Here is a 21,407-nt window from a genome sequence, read left to right on the forward strand (position 1 = left end):
ATGTAAGGTTTTTTGCTGAGCCAAAAATATGCAGGAAATATAAATGGAACATATTCTGAAAGCCAAAGTCTTTTTGTTTCGTTTTATCTTTGAGAAGCCTCTTTCCTGTGTGTATATTGGGGTGAGGGAATTTAAATGTCTCCAACCAGAAGGAATTCACTTGTCTAGAGTAGCTTTGTTTAATGGCAGACACAATAAATTACTGAAGTGTTACCTAATTCCTTAAGTGGAAGGTTACAAATCTCTGAATCAAAAGGTAAAGGGAGTTAAGTACATATTTGGTTTCAAGAGCTGAAATAATGATTTGTCTAAAACAAAAAAACCAATATACATAGACTTTGAGCTTCAAGATATGCTCAAAAACAAGAAAGCCTTTCCATTTCATGAGTGATTTTGTCTACAGCAATGTGATATTATCAATAAGGAGGAAAAGAAATATTAGGAAAGGGAATCAGAGAACTCAAGCTCATTTCAAAGCACTAAAATGTCACTCTGTCCTTCACAAGAATTAGGTGAAATGGTTTTCATAAAGCAAACATTACTCAAGACTATGTCCAGACAGAATCATGAAGGTGACCAACACAATGTTTCTTTTAAAAATTTATCAATGTGATCAATCAACATGAAAATATATTCTAATAAAAAATTTTCAATCTCATTTCTAGTTGTAATACGAAAAACTCTTGATTCTCAGTCAATAACCTTAGTGCCTAGAAGATCAGACGTGGGAGACGGTAACAAAGTTTTATCTGTTCTATTCAACGTTAGGTATGAAGATTTTATTTTGACTTCACAGGAGTTCTGCTACCTTTAAAAATGTTTGAAAATCACTGTCCTAGACTGTAATTACATTTTGGTACTCCTGATTCACAGGTTCCCTAGAGGCAGGAAAGGTAATTAAGTCCTAAAGACTTTTGATGCTAGCTGAGCTGCCAGTTCCTGTATATAGAGATGTTCCAACCCATTCTTACTGTCTTATCCCTTATTAGTCTCCTCACTGTTTGACAACCCTAGAAAACAATATGTCAAACTCTGGGATGCTAATGGTAAATATTCATAAAACTTAAGGTTTCAAGATTTTAAAAGATTTAATGAAGCACTTTAAATGTATGAAAAATTTCTTTACCTAGATACCTAATTCTCCATGTTTCTGGAGAATCTATCTGCTCACCCGCCTGACACTTCTAATTTTTAACACAAACTTAAGCGCTTCAGATATTTCATATATGAATGCTCTCTATATCACACAAATGACTCCAAGAATATGCCTTTGAAAAGAAATGTAACATCATAAAAATAATGACTAAGAGGGCTCAATGAAACAGAACTATCCATATGAATAATGATAGTTTAAATTATCATGTACAATCATGGCCACTTTTAGAGGGCTGCTAATTAAATCACTACATACTAGTACTAATCTAAAAAAAACAAAACCTGAAACAAAGTGCAAGCTGGTAACAACCTTGCCCTATACCAGCTCCTCCAATGGAACTCTGGACATCTCCACAATGGGCATTTGACAGTTACTGCCTACTCCAGCAGGACTGTTTCAACACAAAGAATCTGCTCTAGGCCCATGGCCTAGTTCCAGGCCTAACTGGGATTGTCTTCACACGTGGTCAGTCTTGACCTCAGATTCAACTACTTTTTCAAAGTTCACTGGTTGAGTGAGAACCTTTATAATACTCATTAAACTGGTTAAAACAGGAAAAAAAAATCATGAAATTCATGAAACCTCAACTGTCTGTTTAAACATCCAAAGAAATCCTGTCCATCCTTTAAAATTCATCTTCAAGTATTTTCTTTTTGTTTGTATACCCTCATTTATTCAAATCAGATAAATATCACTTTTCTTCAGATTTTCTTTCATGTGAAACTTTTTAATTTCCTCTGGAAATAAAAAAGCATTATGTCAGAATCTCCTGTGAACGCTTATATATACAGATGAAGGCCAATGCTCCAAACTTGGGGCTTCTGATTTACTACATCATAGATGGGGACAGGGGGACCTAGATTTTCAAAGTAACATGGATGATTCTGACCTGTACCCACATATGAAAATTCCCTGCAAGACATAAAGCACTGAGCAAGACTTCAGGAAGTCAAGAAGTAAGGTCTAGGCCTGATCTTACACACAGTTCATATTCTACCACAAAGCTCACTAAAGTAATTCTAAAACCTTATTATTTACTGTAGGTTTCCATGTGTGATCACACAATCAATATAATAAAAATATCTCCAGAAATATTTAACTTCAGTGGAGGAAAAAGGACATATAAAAAAGTAATATGATAATCAAAGTACACTAAGCATAGAAACAGGAGATATTAATAATGACAAGAGAAACAGAACTGACACTGAGGAACAAGGCAACTGATATAATTTATGCAAATGTGGAATCTCAAGAAATAGAGTCTTCAAGGAGAGTAAGATCCATGCAAAGTCACAGACTTAAGAAAAAAGCTTTCCATATTCACATACATCTTTCAAAAAAACAGGGTATGTACTTTATAGCAGAGATGGCCCTTCATAAAGTAGAATTAAAGGGACAAGAATTATTTACCTAGTAAATAAAGTTGGTGACTTATTTATTTATTTATTTATTTATTTTTTGATAGGCTTTAATAGTAGTTCCTTCCTTTATCTGAGGGGACTGCATTCCAAGACCCTTACGGTATCAACAATGATGTCTTAATACCTTTTTCATTTTACTTATGCACTTAACATGCACTGTGGCCATAACTTTCTTTAAAAAACAAACAAAAGATTTATTTATTTGAAAGGCAGAGTTAGAGAGAGAAAAAGATCTTTCATCCACTGGTACACTCCCCAAATGGCCACAACGGACAGAGCTGGGCTGGTCCAAAGCCAGGAGCCAGGAGCTTCTTCCGGGTCTTCTACATGGATGCAGGGGCCCAAGGACTTGAGCCATCTTCCACTGCTTTCCTAGGTGCATCAGCAGGGAGCTGGATCAAAAGTGGAGCACTTAGGACTCAGTGCCCAAATGGTATGCAGTGTCACACCTTTACCCACCATGCCAATGCTGGCCCCATTTCTTGCCATATAACTTCAGATAAGATTCATTCTTACAGCAGATCTCAGCAACCTTGGCATATGGTTTTTTTTTCCTCTTTCCTTATGAGAGAGTTTTTCCTTTTCATGTAAACCAAGCACTTTATGGCTTCTTTATGGCATATCAATATTGTCAGTATCACTATTTTGCACTTTGGGATCAATATTAAATAAAATGGTTATTTTTAACACAAATATTACAACAGCTCAACAACCAATCTGATAACAGAGATGCTACTAACAGGCAAGATTCACATTCTAGTGTGATTTCACCTTATTATTCAGAATAACACATTTAATTTAAAACTCATGAACCGAGAATGGGCATTTGGCCTACTGGCTGAAATGTTCAAAAACAGATTACAGTGCCTGTGTTCAAGACAGTAGCTCTGGCTCTGGACTCCAACTTGCCACCAACTCACACCTTGGGGGGCAATGGTGAGGAATCAAGTAAATGAGTTTCTGCCACCCAGAGGGGAGACTGGGTGTTGGCCAGGTGGGCATTTTGGGAGTGAATCAGCAAATAATTAAAATTTATGAACTGCTTATTTCTGGAATTTCTCATTTAGTATTTTCAAACCATGGATGGCTACAGAGTAAACAAAACTGCAGAAAACTAAATCATGGATGAGGGAGACTATTTCCTTCTTCAATTATTTCAATTTGAGAAATATTTACTGAACATCAGCCCAGAGAGGTTATATTTCAGTGGTTTCCCATTTCAGTTTAAACAAAAGCAAAAACTTCAGATTGTAGTAAATTCTAAAATGGAAATGAACAGAGTAACATGCTGGAAGATAATAGTGGGAAATTTCCTTTATGATGTAAGGCCATATTTTGTAAAGGACATTTTAGCAGAGACCTAAAGGAGAAAGAACAAGCCATGAGAACAGGTAGAACAACATATGCCAAGAATATGAGTCAAAAGGTGTTGACATATTTGAGGAAGGCCAATAGAGACAAAACTGAGTAGACGAAGGAAAAAGCAAGAGACTAAAGACATACACAAGACACAGATTATGTAGGTTTATAGTTGGACTGAAATATAAATTAAACCATGACTTTAAAAATTCAAGTTTTTTTTTTAATCTATTATGAAAAAGGAACTGTGGTAGTGGATCAACTAGGTAATGTGAATAGTGTGCAACACAGGCAATGACAGCTTGTATTAGAATGGCAGCAATAAATCAGGAATCAAGTCCAGAGTTTGAGAGATATAAATGAAAGCTTCAACAGAGTTAATAATAGACTAGACATGGATCTAGCCTAATAAAAGAAAAAGCAAATCTTAAAAGTCCTTAAAGCAGCATCTTTGAGGTGATCTGTTTATTCAAATTCAAAAGACAAGAAAAAGCCTAACCTCAACAAATATGAGCAGACTGTAGAATAAGAACTAATAAATTCCCAAATGAACTGATACACCAAGGGAAGTTAATACATATTCCCCTAAGATAATTAAGAGATTTTCAATTAGCTTAGCCACTGAAAATGGAAAAATTAATCAGTCCAGGATCCTTGCTTACTATAATTTTTAACACAAATTACACATCCACATGCACATAGGCACAGACCATAGTAAAACTTCAAACCATGAAAACTCTTAAGATAATATAATTAACATTTTCACTACAAACACAGGGAACGGGAAGCATCTGAGGAAGAAAGAGAGTCCTCCTCCCACTCATTGTACCAAGACTAGTGCTTCTGTACTGCCCCACCAGTCCTGAAGCATTCACTGGTTCCTTAACCAGTACTGGACATTGGAATTACCAGAAAGGCTTTATAATGTTGACATATGCAGAACTGGAGAGAGAGAAAGAAAGATCTGGTAAGACACTGGGCTGATAAGTTCAGGATAGACTGTGGTTAGGATGATACATTACAAAAGCAATTGGAGAAGTGTCCATGTGCATTCTTGGTAAATCTTTAAAAAATTAACAAAGCCAAATTAATTTCCATAAAAAATCTTGATGATTAGCCTTGCCTAGAAGGGTTCAAACCATGAGGTAAATCCATTATAGTTAAAAATATTTCATAAATGAACATAAGTGAACTTAAGCAAGAGAACTGTACCTTATTACATAAAATTAAATGTTTAAATTAATAAAGTGATAAAACAGAAAGATTACCTTTATATAATTATGTTTAAACTAGACCTTTTTTTTTGGGGGGGGGGAGAGAATAAGGTGGTCACGTTTTCCACTGATTTTAATTCAAATACAGTATTATTTTATGATAACACAAAATCTAAACACCTACTTAAAAAGTTTCTCCAAATAATTCTCCTAGAGAACAACAATACTTTCTGCAAACAAAGGTACATACAAAACTATCTTAAGGGGCTGGCACTGTGGCATAGTGGATAAAGCTGCCACCTGTAGTGTCAGCATCCCATACGGGCACTGGTTCGAGTCCCAGTTGCTCCACTTCCAATCCAGCTCTCTGCTATGGCCTGGGACAGCAGTAGAAGATGGCCCAAGTCCTTAGGCCCTTGCACTTGCATAGGAGACCCGGAAGAAGCTCCTGGCTCCTGACTTCGGATTGGCTCAGCTGTGGATGCTGCAGCCAATTGGGGAGTGAACCAGTGGATGGAAGACCTCTTTCTCTCTCTGCCTCTCTTTCTCTGTGTAACTCTGCCTTTCAAATAAATAAATACATCTTAAAAAAAAAAAAAAAAACAACACTATCTTAAGGGAGTTACTTATGAGAGGCAAAAATCCCCTCATCAAAACTTAGATTTCTAGGGACAGACATTTGGTTTTAACAGTTAAAACACTGGAATCCCATAAGAGTGCAGAGGTCCTGACTATTCCTAATTCCAGCTACCTGCTAATGTAGGCAGCAGCCCAACACCTGACTCTCAGATCTATGAGAGAGACCTGGATTGAGTTCCCAGCTCCTGATCTCAGACAAGACCAGCCCCAGAAGTTATGACAGCTCTATTGATCTGTCTCAAACAAATGTAAAAATAAACTAAATGTTTTGTAAAAAAAAAAAAACCCACAAATTTGTCAAGTTTTTCAGCATGTAAAAAAAAAAAAACCACAGATGTATTAATATGTTTTACCAAGTCATTTTAATAAACCTAAAGATTTTTACTGAAATAAATTACTTTTCACTAGACAAAATTTTCAAATTGCATTATGTTCTTTTCATAGAAACAAATATAGAAAACAGAGTTCATATCTCAGGTATATTAAAGATCAGAAAGACTATAAACCTGATGTTCCTAAGTAAAACTATGAAGGCCTATTATTTCACCTCTACTCTGACTTTCTAATATCCTGAGACAGCCAAGTCTGCCTTACAGAATACAATTTTCAAAACACAAAAAATGTCAACATAAAAATGTACAAAAACCACACAATTGTACTTCCTCCAAAAGAAGTCACAGTTAAAAGAATCAGAGTGTCATAATTTCCAAAATATTAGGAAACAATGCACTTTAGCAAGCTGCAAAATTATCTTCTCCAGAAATCCATAACCTATTTTTAAATGATACTGTGTGAATAGTAAGAATGAGTAATAAAATGAAGATTAGCTCACAAGAAATATGGAAGTATATACACAAGACAAAACTCTACCCCTTATGTTATTTTTAATTAAAATCAATTTATTTTTGATTTAGGAAATGACATACAAGTTTTTACAATCTTTTATTTGAGTTGCTGAAACAAATCCTAGAAAGTTATTATCTGAGGCAGGTGTTTGCCTACGTCAAGTCTTGGCTCTGTTCCCAAATCTAGCTTCTCAGTATACGCCCTGAGAAACAGCAGGTGACAACAAAGTAGTTGGGCCCCTGCTACCCACATGGGAGACCCAGATTGAGTTGTTGTTGGCTCAAGGCTTCAGCTGTCCCAGGGCCAGCTTTTGCACACATTTTGGGAGTGAACAAGTTGAGGAACCTTAGTCTTTCTACCTCTCTGCTTTTCAAATTTTTTTTTTTTTTGAAGTTACTATCTATGTTTCTTCTAATTCTATCAACCACATTTGCCTTGTTTGAAATTACTGATTTAAAATTCCCATATTATAATTTAATAAACAGCCAGCCTGCTTCTTGTTAATCTACCCAAGAGGAGGGAAAAGTATAAGAATCACATTCTACTCTGTAAATTTAGATTAAAGTTCTAAAATAGGCCTAACCAAAAATCTTTCTGTAGAAACAATAGGGGACACGCGCACAAACCACTATTTACAGAGGTAGGATCTCTCCATAGATCTTATTTTTTATATTGATTTCCTGATAACCAATTATAGATTTTACCCAATATGATAAAACGCAGCATTGAAAAAAATTTTTGGATGAAGGTTATTCATTTCAGTACTCAGGTTAAGCTACCACCTGTGATGCCAGCATACCATATCAGCAACACCTGGAGTCTTGCATGCTCTACTTCCTATAGTTCCCTGCTAGTGCTCCTGGAAAAGCAGCAAGACGGCCCAAGCACTTGGAACCCTGCCACCCACATGAGATACCCACATGGAGTTCCAGGTTCCTGGCTTTGGCCTGGCCCAGTACTAGCCATTTTGGCCATTTGGGGAAATGAACCTACAAATGGAAGATCTCTCTTTAACTGTGCTTTCAAATAAAAATCAATCAATCAAAAAAATCCTCAAGAATTTTATCTAAATACTGATTCTTTATATACATACACATTATTTTGCTGTCCTTCAATCTGTACCTCCTAATTACACAATTCTTTGAAACTTCCAACCCCTTACTGAATATCCATACAGTGAGTGGAAAATCTAACTCTTTTTTATTTTTAACAGGCAGAGTGGATAGAGAGAGAGAGAAAGAGAAAGAGAGAGAGAGAGAGAGAGAGAGAGAAAGACAAGAGAAAGGTCTTCCTTTTTGCCGTTGGTTCACCCTCCAATGGCCGCTGCGGCTGGCGCATCTTGCTGATCCGAAGCCAGGAGCCAGGTGCTTCTCCTGGTCTCCAATGCGGGTGCAGGGCCCAAGGACTTGGGCCATCCTCCACTGCCTTCCCAGGCCATAGCAGAGAGCTGGCCTGGAAGAGGGGCAACCGGGATATAATCCGGCACCCCAACCGGGACTAGAACCCGGTGTGCCGGCGCCGCAAGGCAGAGGATTAGCCTGTTAAGCCACGGCGCTGGCCTTATTTTTACAACTTCCAACAAAAAACTGGACTAAAGATATAACTGAGACCATGAACATATTTATTATATATTTTTTATGACATAGCACTCTTTTCACTTATGATGAAAAGTATGAAATGTTTAGCTACATTTCTATTACATCAGGGATTTATATTTTTTTCTCATATTATGCAATAAAAATGACAAGTTTCCAAAAGACTTCATTTTTAACTTACTGAGAAATTTAAGTAACATTTTACAGAAGCCATGTGGATCTTACCAAAATAAAAGCAATTCAGTTTCCATCTCTGGTTTCCTCTCAATAATTAGAGAATCCTGGCAACTGATTTATAAGTCACACATCATTTTGGTCACGTATCTATGATAAAAAATATTTGGACTATCTGGATATTAAAAATATTACAAGCATTAATAAAATTATTAAGTACCCTAAAGCTTCCTCATAAAATTTAATCACATTGATCAAGCTCAGGCAAATACTATCCATTCATGGTATGATTTTAACTTGAGTTTCATCAACCACATACTCTTCAACAATACTTGATGGAGATCATGGTCCATACTTTTGCTTTGCATGACTACATATAACAATCTTCCTTTGAGCCCAACTTCAGCCTTGCCTCTGTCAACAGCATCATTTCCAGATGAGTTGTTGCTAATTCAACAATTAGAATGAACATGTATAAAACACAATACTTACATCCCTAAAAGTGTGAATAACTCAACCACACTTTTAAAAACCATTTTATGAAAAGGGAGGTAACTTATTTTGGTCATCACTGTAACATCTGAAGAAACAGTACCACAAGTGATTCACCTACTCCCAAACGTGGTCAAATAATCTGAAACGGTATGACCTCTCCCACGGACTTCAATGGTCTGGTTGAAATCTTTTAAATGGTAACACCTAAGATAATTTCAACAAAGAATCAAAACATAAGCTACTAAATGTAACATTTTTTGATCAAAGGAACTATTTGTTTCTTAGATAAATAGCTATGAGTAAATGTTACTCATTTATAGCAATAAATTGTCTTGTTTATAAACAAGAAACTTGCTCCAAGACAAGTTTTCTAATAGTCACAAAAAGTAATGTAAGGTCAATATTAGTTAACATAATTTTTTTCAAAGATTTATTTTTTATTTGATGGGCCTGGGGATGGGGGGTACCCAGAGATGAATCTTCCACCCACTGGTTCACTCCTCCAATGGCCACAATGGCCAGGGCTAGGCCAAGTCAAAGCCAAGAGCCAGGAACTCCACCTGGGTCTCCCATGTGGGCAGCAGGTGCCTGAGTACTTGGTCCATCTTATGCTGTTTTCCCAGGCACGTTAGCAAGCAGCTGTACTACAAGACCATCCCAACTTAACATAATTTAATTTTAATTTTCCAATGAGTAAAAGCTGGAAACAAACTTCAAATTTGACTTCAAGAAAATGTTGTAACTGAATCAACACTTTTCTTATCTAATATTATGAGTACTAATTTTCATTAACCATTTTTAAACACACTATTAAATATATAACATGTAAGTAAAACAGTATGTGATTACTCGTTCCAGACTCATGGGTTTAAAATTTTAAACAGCCAAAGTACTTAATACTATTCATTTTCCAAGTAGTCCAACAAATTTATTAATTATATAATTAATTTACATTATTTTTGTCTGGCTTACATTATGAAAGTCTGAGAAATCCCTGTTGACTACTTTTATTAAATTTGGTATGTGCTCTTGAACTTCAGTAAAACCCCTGCAACAATGAACTCAGTTATTTAGAGCACAGCCATGAATCAGAAATGAAGTAAAACTAGTTTCAGCCTAAGGATAATTTGAAGTCTGTGTACCTTACTCACAGGTATAACTTCAAGCCCTTGACACAAAGACCTTTCCCTATTTTCAAACAAGTATTTAAAAATAAGTTGTTAAGCTTTGTTTGGGGTTTCCTCATTTTCACATTGGAGTGCCTGGATTTGAGTCCCATCCCTGCTTTCCATTCCAGCTTCCTGGGGGACAGCAGTGATGGTTCATGAGGTAGCGTCCCTGTCACCCATGTGGGAGATGGGAACTGAATTCTCGACTTCTGGTTTCAGCCAGGCCCAGCCCTAACTGTTGGCAGGCATTTGGGGAGTGAAAGAGCAGGTGAGGCATCACTGTTTTTCTTAAATAAATAAGATGCATTTATGTTCTTAGCCCTCAGCAGATTAAGAAGAGGAAGAGGCTGGCACTGTGGCCCACTAAGCTAATCCTCTGCCTGTGGCGCCGGTACCCCAGGTTCTAGTGCCAGTTGGGGCGCTGGATTCTGTCCTGATTGCTCCTCTTCCAGTCCAGCTCTCTGCTGTGGCCCCGGAGGGCAGTGGAGGATGGCCCAAGTCCTTGGGCCCTGCACCCGCATGGGAGACCAGGCGGAAGTACCTGGCTCCTGGCTTCGGATCAGCGCAGCACGCCAGCATAGCAGCCATTTGGGGGGGTGAACCAATGGAAGGAAAACTTTTCTCTAACTCTGCATGTCAAAAAAGAAAAAAAAAAAAAAAAAAAAAGAGGAAAAAGAGATTCTAAGAGAAAAGCTGAGAGATCTGGTTAAAGGTCTAACAGTCACTTTCAAAAATGAGAGCCTAGGACAAGTCTTCTCCAGGTCACCTAGATTTACTCAAAAGAAATTTTGAGGATGGGTCCCATAGGCTCTGGGTGACTCAAGAAGCATTTAAGTGATTCTGATAAACTCTTCAAACGTCCTAAAGGTAGGGATACTAACAGCACAACAGAGTCATCAACAATAAGCTCATGTGAATTTTAAAATGGCTTAATTAAGTCTCCCCAAAGAGTCATTCAAAGCACTATTTTCAGGCACTTAAACAGATTTAAAGATGAGAAAGGACTTATCTTCAATGAGTTATAACCTAATATAGTGAGGCAGAAGGTTAATGGAAAGTATAAAGAATCTAAGAAATTAACAATACTCTATCAACTCTGAATACTTAAGGCAATCAATTCATAGTCTTTCAGTACAATTATTGAGATATGTATGTTTGAGCATGAGCCATCAAAAAGTTTAAAGGACTACATTTTGTTTGAAGCAAGAGATAATTAAGTTTTGGCAGCCTTCACATGGAAAAACTGGTGAAAATGCAAAGTTCTCACAATCAAAAAAATAGAAGCTTCTGATATAAAAAATAAAGCATGCTAAAGAAATTTCTCTTGATACTAGATAAGTCAGTTATTGCAGTTCCTTTGGTGATAATTTTAAAGTACACAAAGAATATGCAAATGAGATAATGCCCCCAATGAACCAGCTATTAAATTTTTGCACCTCAAGATGCCTGAAAAGTGTAGTCTAGCTGCCTTAAATAATCCAAGTTCAGACTGTGATCAATGGTCATCACAGAAGAAACTTGCAAGCAACTCAAATGCTTGGTCCATACCAACTTCCCACTCTTGCTACTATCCATGCTTTCCCCCTTCCAGTTGCTCCAGAAATGCTGAGAAACTGTGGAGAAGAGGATCTAGATGACCTGAACACACACCCTGGAATGTCATAAATTCAAGAAATAAATATTTTCCATCACATTAGCAATCAATTTGTTTCAGCAGTTTAACCTACCACCGATGAAATCTACAAACAGTTGGTGATTGATTATATTATGGCCCATACCATGACTTTAGTGTAGGTGATGCCCAAAAATGTGTTAACATCCTATTGATCTAAACCGTTTTATCAAAGGAATACATCCCCTAACACGACTATCAGCTTCTAATTACTACTTATGAGAATATCACTCTAAAATCTGGATAACTACTTTTAAAATATGGGAATGTGTTCGTGAAATCCTAAGGAAAAATCTCACTGCAAATATATCAATGTGAAAGAAGCTCATGCCTAAAGAATCTAGAACTAAACATTACCACTATAAACATGCAGTACACATCTGGGTCTCTGCTAACAGGAATCACATGCTTGCACTGGAGGTTTAACAGGGGCTACATCTAGGCCAGGCATTCGACCTAGCAATTATCACTTAGGCTGCCTGCATCCCATATGAGAGTGCCTGAGTTCAAGTCCAAGATGCACTCCTGATTCCATCTTCCTGCTATCTTGGACCCTGAGAGCAGCAATGATGGTACAAGTGGCAGTGTCCCTGCTACCCATGTTGGGGGTATGGATTGAATACTGAGCTCCTGGCTTCAGTCCAGCTTATCTCAGAATATTGTGGGTATTTGGGGAGTGAACCAGTAAATGTAAGCTCTATCTTTCTCTGCTTCTCAAATAAATATAATTTTTTTCAAAAAAAGTTTTATCTGTAATTTATCTCTTTTTAAGAGATAAAAAATCCTTCCCAAATGCCCTACTTTGGAGTCACTATATGTGAAAGACAAGAAAAGGAAGTAAAAGATTACTTTCACAGCTAAGATGAGGTCATGTGATAATTCAACAATCAAAAGGGGTTACAGCCACCTAATTCATTCCTACAGCATTAGAGGACTGCTCCTGAACAGACATGTAACACACAGCAAATTATTCATATTAACACTAACCCCTTCCCCATTAGTATCTACAGTGCACTAGGCACAAAGCCAAAAGATCAAAGAAATGATGCCTGGAGCTCTCAAACCTATTCAATCTAAGAAGCCTTGCCAGCCTTGGTGGGGAGGGGGTGGGTAAGGAATGACTTCTAACACACTTCTCTCCACTAAGGATCAGATAATTTTTCAGTTCATGTTCTATCTCTCAGTTCAATTAGATCCACAACACTCTGATTCACTCCACAATCTGATCTTACACTGCTAAATCAAAGTTCCCCTCCTCTGTACCTATGAAGAGATTCAACAAGGAATTCCAAATGCTTTTTTAAAATCCTTTTAAAGTCTAGTACAAGCTGTACTCTTTTGCCCTTTATGCTACTTCTCACTGTGTTCACTTTTGTCTCTATTAACTGACTGCTATCTCCTACAAATCCATACCACAAAACTATGCAATGTTAGAAGAGAAGAAATCATCCACTATTATCTATCTCCTTATGGATAATAAAGACTCCTAAACACAGAAATCAAGTGGTATGCTGAAAACCGCATTAACTACTTTAGTAGATAAACTAGCACCATGTTCTAAAGGCAATGGGATCAAAATCCAAAGAAAGTAGTCCCAGATCAGCAGCTGCAGAACACTGAATCTATGCCCTATAGTTGAAGGAAGCCCCTACCCAGTCCCATTCAACCCCTACCCCCTAAGTTTTGGGACAAGATAGTCAACACAATGAGATTTAAGTAGGAAGCTCACAATAGGGGAACTCTCAAACCTAACAGGACACATTAAATTAACCAGGGATTGCCCAACCAACAGACTCTTATCTACCAACAGCTATTTAAGCCTTACCTGACAGGTCTCCAGGCCAGCTGCAGCAGCCACATTCCCCTCTGCGCCATAAACGTCTCGCCTCAGTTTCCTGAAATTCCCAACTGGGACAGGAATATGGCCAGCAGGCACTCCCAACACCAGTATGATGCTATAGTTCTACTGTTAGTAATGTTCCCTGGGATATCCATGCATTGCCAGACCAGCCCTCTTCCAGGATAACCTCAACACTACTGGGCAATGAAAAGGTCATCTTCACAAAAACCTTGGAGACCCCTGATGTTAACTATAAAACAGATAATGTGCTAATCTTTTTTTCTTTTCTTTCTTTTTTTTTTTTTTTTAATGTAGAAAGCAATTCCCAAACTAGAGAACCTGGAAAGGTTTGAGTGATTCTGGTGAATATACCTGAAAAACAAAGTAGTTACAAAAAAAGGAAACAAGCAATTTAAAAATATTTAAACAAATACTTTAAAACTGGTTGTAAAAATGTTTAAGCACCTCAAAATACATAGTGACTCTAGTTTTGTGCATTTATGCTATTTCAACAAGTACATTTCTGTTCCTCATCTATTACTCATCTACATTGGCTTGAACATTTATAGTTTTAGAAGTTCTTCTGAGATGTTTACTGAATCATTAAAATTCACTGTACTTAATACCCACCAATTATAAAATTATTTTCCAAGACAAAATGAAATTTTGCTACAGATAAACATTTAATTAAGCAGCATGTATGCCTAAATTTGTGCTAGAAATGTAATGGACCTTTCTTGTTAAGGAATTTGTAAAAAGCTTAGGAAATCAAGATTAATACTTAAAACAATTGGAATATTTTAATGCTAAACTACTTCTATTTACTGTAAAAATAATGCAAAGAAATCAGTTTAGACTGAAATACCAGAATAAATGTGACAAAACTGCTTGACCATCCCACAAAATTGATTTAATAGCAGATTTCTGAAAAATAGTTACAAGGAAAACCCACTGAGTTACATCCTATTAAATATGGTAAAGTTTAAGAACTACATAAATATTTTAATAACTCTTTCCAGTAAGTGGCATCATTTAATAAACACAAAACAGTATAAAGCAATAGTTTTTATGCCCTGAGTAACATAATATAGAGGCTAAGATACACAATGAAAGCTTAAATATGAGATTAGATTATTTACCATCAACATGGTCATAGATCCTCCCTGTTGGCTGACTTTCTACTTTTCCAATGCTACCCTCATAGCTAAATTTCAGAGTAACAATACAGCTAGGTAATATCTGTGAATTTAATTTTATTCACGTTAGTGTTCTAGTCCTTATGGCATATCTCACAATTTTTGATCTATAAAATTTCAGTTTTCCCTATATCCTCTTGTCTTTTAGTCATACAACTGTATCACTTAGGAATACACACATTAAGAGCGAATCTGAAAAAGAAAACTAAAAAGGCCTTCATGTAGAAAATTTATTCCATTCAACAAAAAAGGAAAAGAGGTAGGATTTGAGTGTGTAAGATAAAGACAGTTTAGCATAACATGTAACTTTTACTTTTATTCAAACTGTCAAATGTACACTGCACTGCCTTGGATATCTAATGAATTCCTTAGTAGTGAAAGTGACTTAGCAAAGGTTAGATGACCACAGCACTCTGTAAACCCAAAAGCTTCCAATGAGACAGATGACCAGTGTCACATTATTTTCTTAGCCAACTACTAAGCAATTTAAATGAAATAAGCCTCCATTTCCTCATATATGATATTTCATGGCATGAATCACAGAATTTTATTTGTTTAGCATGGAACGTTAAAACTGAAAGCGAATTTTCTTATCCAAACCCTTCAACATGGTAACTAATTTTAAATTGCCTACGCTTTGATATTATGGAACAAGAATGCTGAATAAATATTTACTTCCCCTTATATTCCCCTTCTTCTTTCCCCCTACACCTTTCCAAAGCTAAAAATAAATGTAAGAATATTAGCAATTTTACTAACTAATTTAGCAACGTCAATTTCAGGAATACATAATAAATGACTTCATTATTTCAAAAAAACTGAATGCAAGTATTTCAAAACATTGGAACTAAGAATATAAATATGAGGGTAATTCAAAAAGTTCATGGGAAAGTTTGTTTAGGTGCAGAAGGTTTTTTAAAAATTCATGCAGTTTTTTCAAAATATACATTTCCCACAAACTTTTTGAAGTACTTCTGTATTTTCTTTAAACTTATTTCTCCAAAAACTACAACAGAATGGTAATAAATGAATACAACTATAAATTATATTAAGTTTGCTACAGTAATTAAATGTTTCTCCCCATATCATGAGACATGCTATAATAATTCACAATAAACTGCATCTAATGGTTTGAAAACCTGTACTACCTTGATCAAGACAGAATGAGTATCTGAAAAACGCTGAGGTCACTGCAGCTGTTTCTCACTTATAAACCAAAGAGGACATTTCAAAGCCAAGAACTCACCTCTGCCCCTCCCAAAGGCCCACATACAATTAAGCAGAACAAGAGATGCTGGATTCCTGAATCACAATTGCACAGGAAACCAAAGACATCAGAACACTACTCAGAAATGCATTTTGCGGCTCATTAGGCTAATCCTCCACCTTGCGGCGCTGGCACACAGGGTTGCTCCTATTGCTACCTCCCTTAAAATCATATCCAAATTATATATGTGAATTTGCTGTGAATCTGGTAATAATGAGGTATCTAAAGTACACTACGATTTAGTTTACTGTCTTATTAAAATGTTCTTAGCAAAAATACTGATAAATGATTTTGTAATTAGTTCTCATTGAATTCTTTTTCAAAACAAGGGTATAAACTGTCATCTCATATAATTTCATTTCCAAGCATCTCTTTTTAAAAGTTTTCTCCACAAAGATCTATTAGAAACATATGTCTTCATACTATGTGTCAATGAAAAGCATTCTTATTAAAAAACACTCTGGTGGCTGGCGCCATGGCTTAACAGGCTAATCCTCCACCTTGCTGCGCCAGTACAGAGTTCTAGTCCTGGTTGGGGCGCCGGATTCTGTCCCAGTTGCCCCTCTTCCAGGCCAGCTCTCTGCTATGGCCCGGGAAGGCAGTGGAGGATGGCCCAAGTCCTTGGGCCCTGCACCCGGATGGGAGACCAGGAGAAGCACCTGGCTCCTGGCTTCGGATCAGCAAGATGCGCCAGCCGCAGCGGCCATTGGAGGGTGAACCAATGGCAAAAAGGAAGACCTTTCTCTCTGTCTCTCTCTCACTGTCCACTCTGCTGGGGGGGGGGGGGGACACTCCAGAAAATAATTTTGCTAAATGTGTCTTAAACCAATGGTTCTTAAATTTTGGAAGGCTGTGATACTCTGAAAGAATACTAAAAGCTATGACCAAAGAAAAATACATGCATACAGTTGCAGAAGTTCAAAAAGGCCATGAAGCCCAAGTTAAGTACTATCCCTTAAATATTCTTAAAATAACTATTTACACAAAAGATACTCAGAAATCTGGCTATTGTTCACAGAGCAAACATGCATAAAACATGTAAGTATACAGGTGCTTGATACCTTAAATTAAAATAGAATAAAATGGCTATAGGTACAATTCAATAGAAACCAAACAAATGCCACATATTCTTAACACTTTTAATCTTTTGTATGAAGTTTCACTTCTTGTATTGAAGCTTATGAATAAAAACATAATTTGTATTTTCTTTAAGAGGTCAAAACAGGGGCCGGCGCTATGGCATAGTGAGTAAAGCTGCCACCTGCAGTGCCTGCATCCAATAGACTAGAGTCTTGGCTGCTCCTCTTCAGATCCAGCTCCCTGCTAATGTTGCTTGGGAAAGCACCTGAAGATGGCCCAAGTCCTTGGGCCCCAGCACCCACGTGGGAGACCCAGAAGAAATTCCTGGCTCCTGGCTTTGGATCAGCTCAGCTCCAGCAGCTGTGGCCATTTGGGGAGTGAAACAGCGGATGGAAGACCTCTCTCTCTGCCTCTGCCTCTGCCTCTCTGTAACTCTGCCTTTCAAATAAATAAATCTTAAAAAAATAAATAAAAGGCCAAAGCAAATTTTGAAAAAGAAATCTCTAGGGCCCACGTTATGCTAGGCATTATGTTTCTGTTATTTTATAATTTGAAGGAATCTAAAACCTGAATACCTATTCAATTTAGCTTCAATACACTTACTTGTTTGGTTAAAAATATATTGAGATGTATATATATATAAATGTTTTCCATGTATAAAGAAACTGACAGGGCCAGCACTGTGATGCAGCAGGTTAAGCCTCCACCTGTGATGCCAGCATCCCTTATGGACACCAGTTCCACTCCTGATCCAGCTCCCCGCTAACGTGCCTGGGAAAGCAGTGGAAAATGGCCAAGTGCTTGGACCCCTGTACACATGTGGGAGACCAGAAAGAAACTTCTGGCTCCTGGCTTCAATTTGGCCCAGCATTGGCTACTACGACCATTTGGGGGATAAACCAGCAGATGGAAGACCTCTTTCCCTCTGTAATTCTGCCTTTCAAATAAAACAAACTTTTAGAAGAAAATGACATTAGTTTATACAAGGTCCAAAGTATTTCAGGTTAAATATTTTTCATATGACACATTTTCAAGGGCAATAATATTAGGAATAGAAATTTTTTAAAAAGGAAATAAATTACCAATGAATTATATCTATTGAAAATAAGAAACATTAAATATAAATGAAATCATCACTAATGTAGGTAATCTCCACAATCTTATTTATTCTATAATCTTAAAGAACAAAATGTCAAGAACCTTTCTCATGTAAGACAGTAATATTTGTGAATAAGAAATGCTAGAAGATAGGGAGGGGGTAAAACAGTTTCCTGAAAATAATGCTGTTTTTCTTTGCTTATCTCCAGAGTCTTTAGCCATTAACTAAAAGAAAAGCATATACAGAAGTAATAAATGCAAAAACATTCATCAATCCAATATTATCGGAAAATATTTTAATCAGTTGATGCCATTTGAGTGATGAATACTTTTAAAATAATAAAAGAATTCAGGAATACATTTAATATAAAGCATTAACCTATTTCCAATGGTTCCAGAGAATGATTATTTTTATCATTAAGTAAGCAGAATTATCATTTTAATTTTGAGCTATGTAAAAGCATTCATTTAATTTAATTTTTAAATTAATTTCACCTTAAACAAACTGTGATGATCAACTGGAACCACTGAAACACCTACTTAGAAATAAGTTAATATCTACTGAAAAGCTTAAACAAATACTATAGTAATGGATTTATTAAACGGTTCTCAGGCATGAAGACTCACTTTAATATTTTAACTCCTCAATATTCAAAACGGCTAGTACTCTAAAATGAAATTGGAGAATCTGATCACACAATAGAATGTAAACAAAATATTTTATCTCTGATACAGGGAAGGATGTACTGGTAGGATAAAATTGGCACTGAATTAGTAAGCAAGCCAGTTTTCTGCTTGCCATATGGATCCATTATCATGGATGCTTTTTAAACAGACATATCAAGGTAAATTACAATAATACTCAGAATTTTGGACAATGTCCAAAAAATTTTAATTTATAGCTGACATGCAAACTATGCTCCAATAAACAATGTGAACACACCTCAAAGAGAAAAATCAAAGTACCATATTACTTACAAGTAAAACTTTCAGACTATTATAGTCAATTCTGAACCCACTCTCTAGGGAAAAGGGAAAATGTTCATAAATTCAACTGAACCTGAAAAGAATTAATGGAAGAAATGGTGGGGGTCCACATAAGAGGAAGGTGGTTTGGGGAGATGAAAGGTGGAAAACAAGAGAAAGAAAGATGGAGAAAGGAAACAGGATAAAATCCTGGACAAGACCAAGGCTGTTCAAGCTCTGAGTATTTGTGACACTTTATAAACTAATACACATTCTGTTTCATAATATTATATTTCCTTTCATTTTTCTCCCCTAAAAGATCCTTGATTTAAATACCAGTATCAAAATCAACATTTATTTTACTTACTAGATTAAGCCCTGAACCTGGTGCTAGTTCCAAGCTAATCGAGATAGTTCTTTTGGCTTTGTTTTAATGGGTATATATTTCTTCTTATGTCTGTTTCTTGCACCGTCCAAGAAGACAACATGATTTTGTAATACAAGTTAAAGAAACTGCACATCTGTGCAATTCAAACATTTTACAGATACAAAATGACTTGCTAATACTAACTGAATTCCATACAACCGCCTACCTGACTTTCCAAATCAAAATAATAGTAGTGGCAACTGGTGATGTTACTTATCAAAGAAATTTTTATGTTTTTATAACAATAAAGTAAATGAGAAATCTGTGTTGTTTCAAAGATAAAAGAGAGGACCTCCAGAATCACAGGTCTATTAAAGGTTCACCTGAACTACACCTCAGGATCCCTGGAGTATAAGCTCATTTGCTCAAATTCTTCTGCACTGAGTGTACTTGGAAGAAAATGATTGAGAAGTAGTTCTCCCTCCTTGCAGTAGGCCTTAATATGACTCATTTTCCTTCTATTCTTTGGAACACTTCACCCAATTTGAAGTTACTACAGTATTTATAATAGCTAAAAGGTAACACATCTAAGGATGTATTTAGAATCAATATTCTATCTGTTTCTCATGACTGTACAAAAATCTTCAATCAAATAGCATTATCATTGACTTTAAAAAGGAATATCAAAAACCAGATAGATTTTTATCTTTTATTTTTGTGCTCTTAAAAACCCTTATATATAATTTCATTTATATTTAGATTTTGCTTTAAAATTCTCAACTACACATATTTGGTCTATGGAACCAAAACCTAGAACATTAAAACACATAATGTGTTCAAATGAGAATCACTCAATTATTTAATTTCAGTGCTGATAAATTAACAGCAAACAGTGGTTACAGATTTAATATCTGGAACTCACTGGAAATAGTTACTCAACTTACCTGGTGCTAATCCAGCAGTAGCGGGGCTTCCCATGGATGGGTGAGAGAAAACTTGAGAGAAGGCAGACATATTTGACTGGGACACGTTACTCAGCCTGGAGGTTGATCCTCCTTTAGGAATAAACTCGCTTGCAGTAGGATTTGGTGTCTATTTAAAAATCAAATATATTAAGTTAACACACTTCAAGCCTAAAAAAGACATTGACTCTACTAGGTATTATTCCACAGTGTTTTGTTTACTGAATTTACAAGTGTTTTAAGTTTACATATTTTGGTGTGGTATGACCAACTTTCTTGAAGGAAAGTCTGACAATCAAATTTGAGGATTCTGATCATTTCATCTGCAGGACTGTAATCTCTAACATGAGATTTGGCTTTATTGTCAAGCATGCATCATTTCTGAAGTATTCTAACACACTTTGGAGAACTAGGAGGTTGACACTACCTCAAAACTGAGCAACAAGTTTCAAATTTAATATCTTTTACCACTTCTACCAGGATAAAGGCCAAAACTACCTTATTTCCAAAATTAATCACTTCTCTTTTTTATATGTACAAATATTTCTCTAACAATATGCTGCCACAGATTTAAGTAACAGATAAAGATAAACACTTAAAAGGCAAACATGTAGAAGAAATCAAGATAAAAGAAAAAACTGAACAGAGGCCCAATGTCTGGGCATCATCACCTACTATGTGTTATACTGAATATATTTACTATGTGAGATACCACAGTGGCATTACATAAATTTTTATACATACAAGTGGTATAGTACTTCCAGTACTTTATGAACTACTAGAATGGCATGAAACTGTATATCAAATTCATAAAAAGCCTACATATTGTCCACAGTGAATTTCCAAAGGAGGCAAAAAATAAAGTGAAGAACTAATTACTACAAAATCCTA

General features: G+C 36.1%; 1 protein-coding gene across 7 annotated transcripts in view; it reads right to left on the reverse strand.

The window, feature by feature from the left end:
* Positions 1 to 21,407, reverse strand: part of PAN3 (poly(A) specific ribonuclease subunit PAN3) — a 149,584-nt gene that overhangs the window by 53,176 nt on the left and 75,001 nt on the right. For all 7 annotated transcript variants that reach the window (XM_062194432.1, XM_062194428.1, XM_062194427.1 and 4 more), the window contains one exon: positions 20,499 to 20,646. In XM_062194432.1, coding sequence (XP_062050416.1) covers positions 20,499 to 20,646 — 148 coding nt within the window. The remainder of the gene's footprint in view (positions 1 to 20,498; positions 20,647 to 21,407) is intronic.

Source organism: Lepus europaeus, chromosome 6 (genome assembly GCF_033115175.1).
Source record: "Lepus europaeus isolate LE1 chromosome 6, mLepTim1.pri, whole genome shotgun sequence".
Classification (NCBI taxonomy): Eukaryota; Metazoa; Chordata; class Mammalia; order Lagomorpha; family Leporidae; genus Lepus; species Lepus europaeus.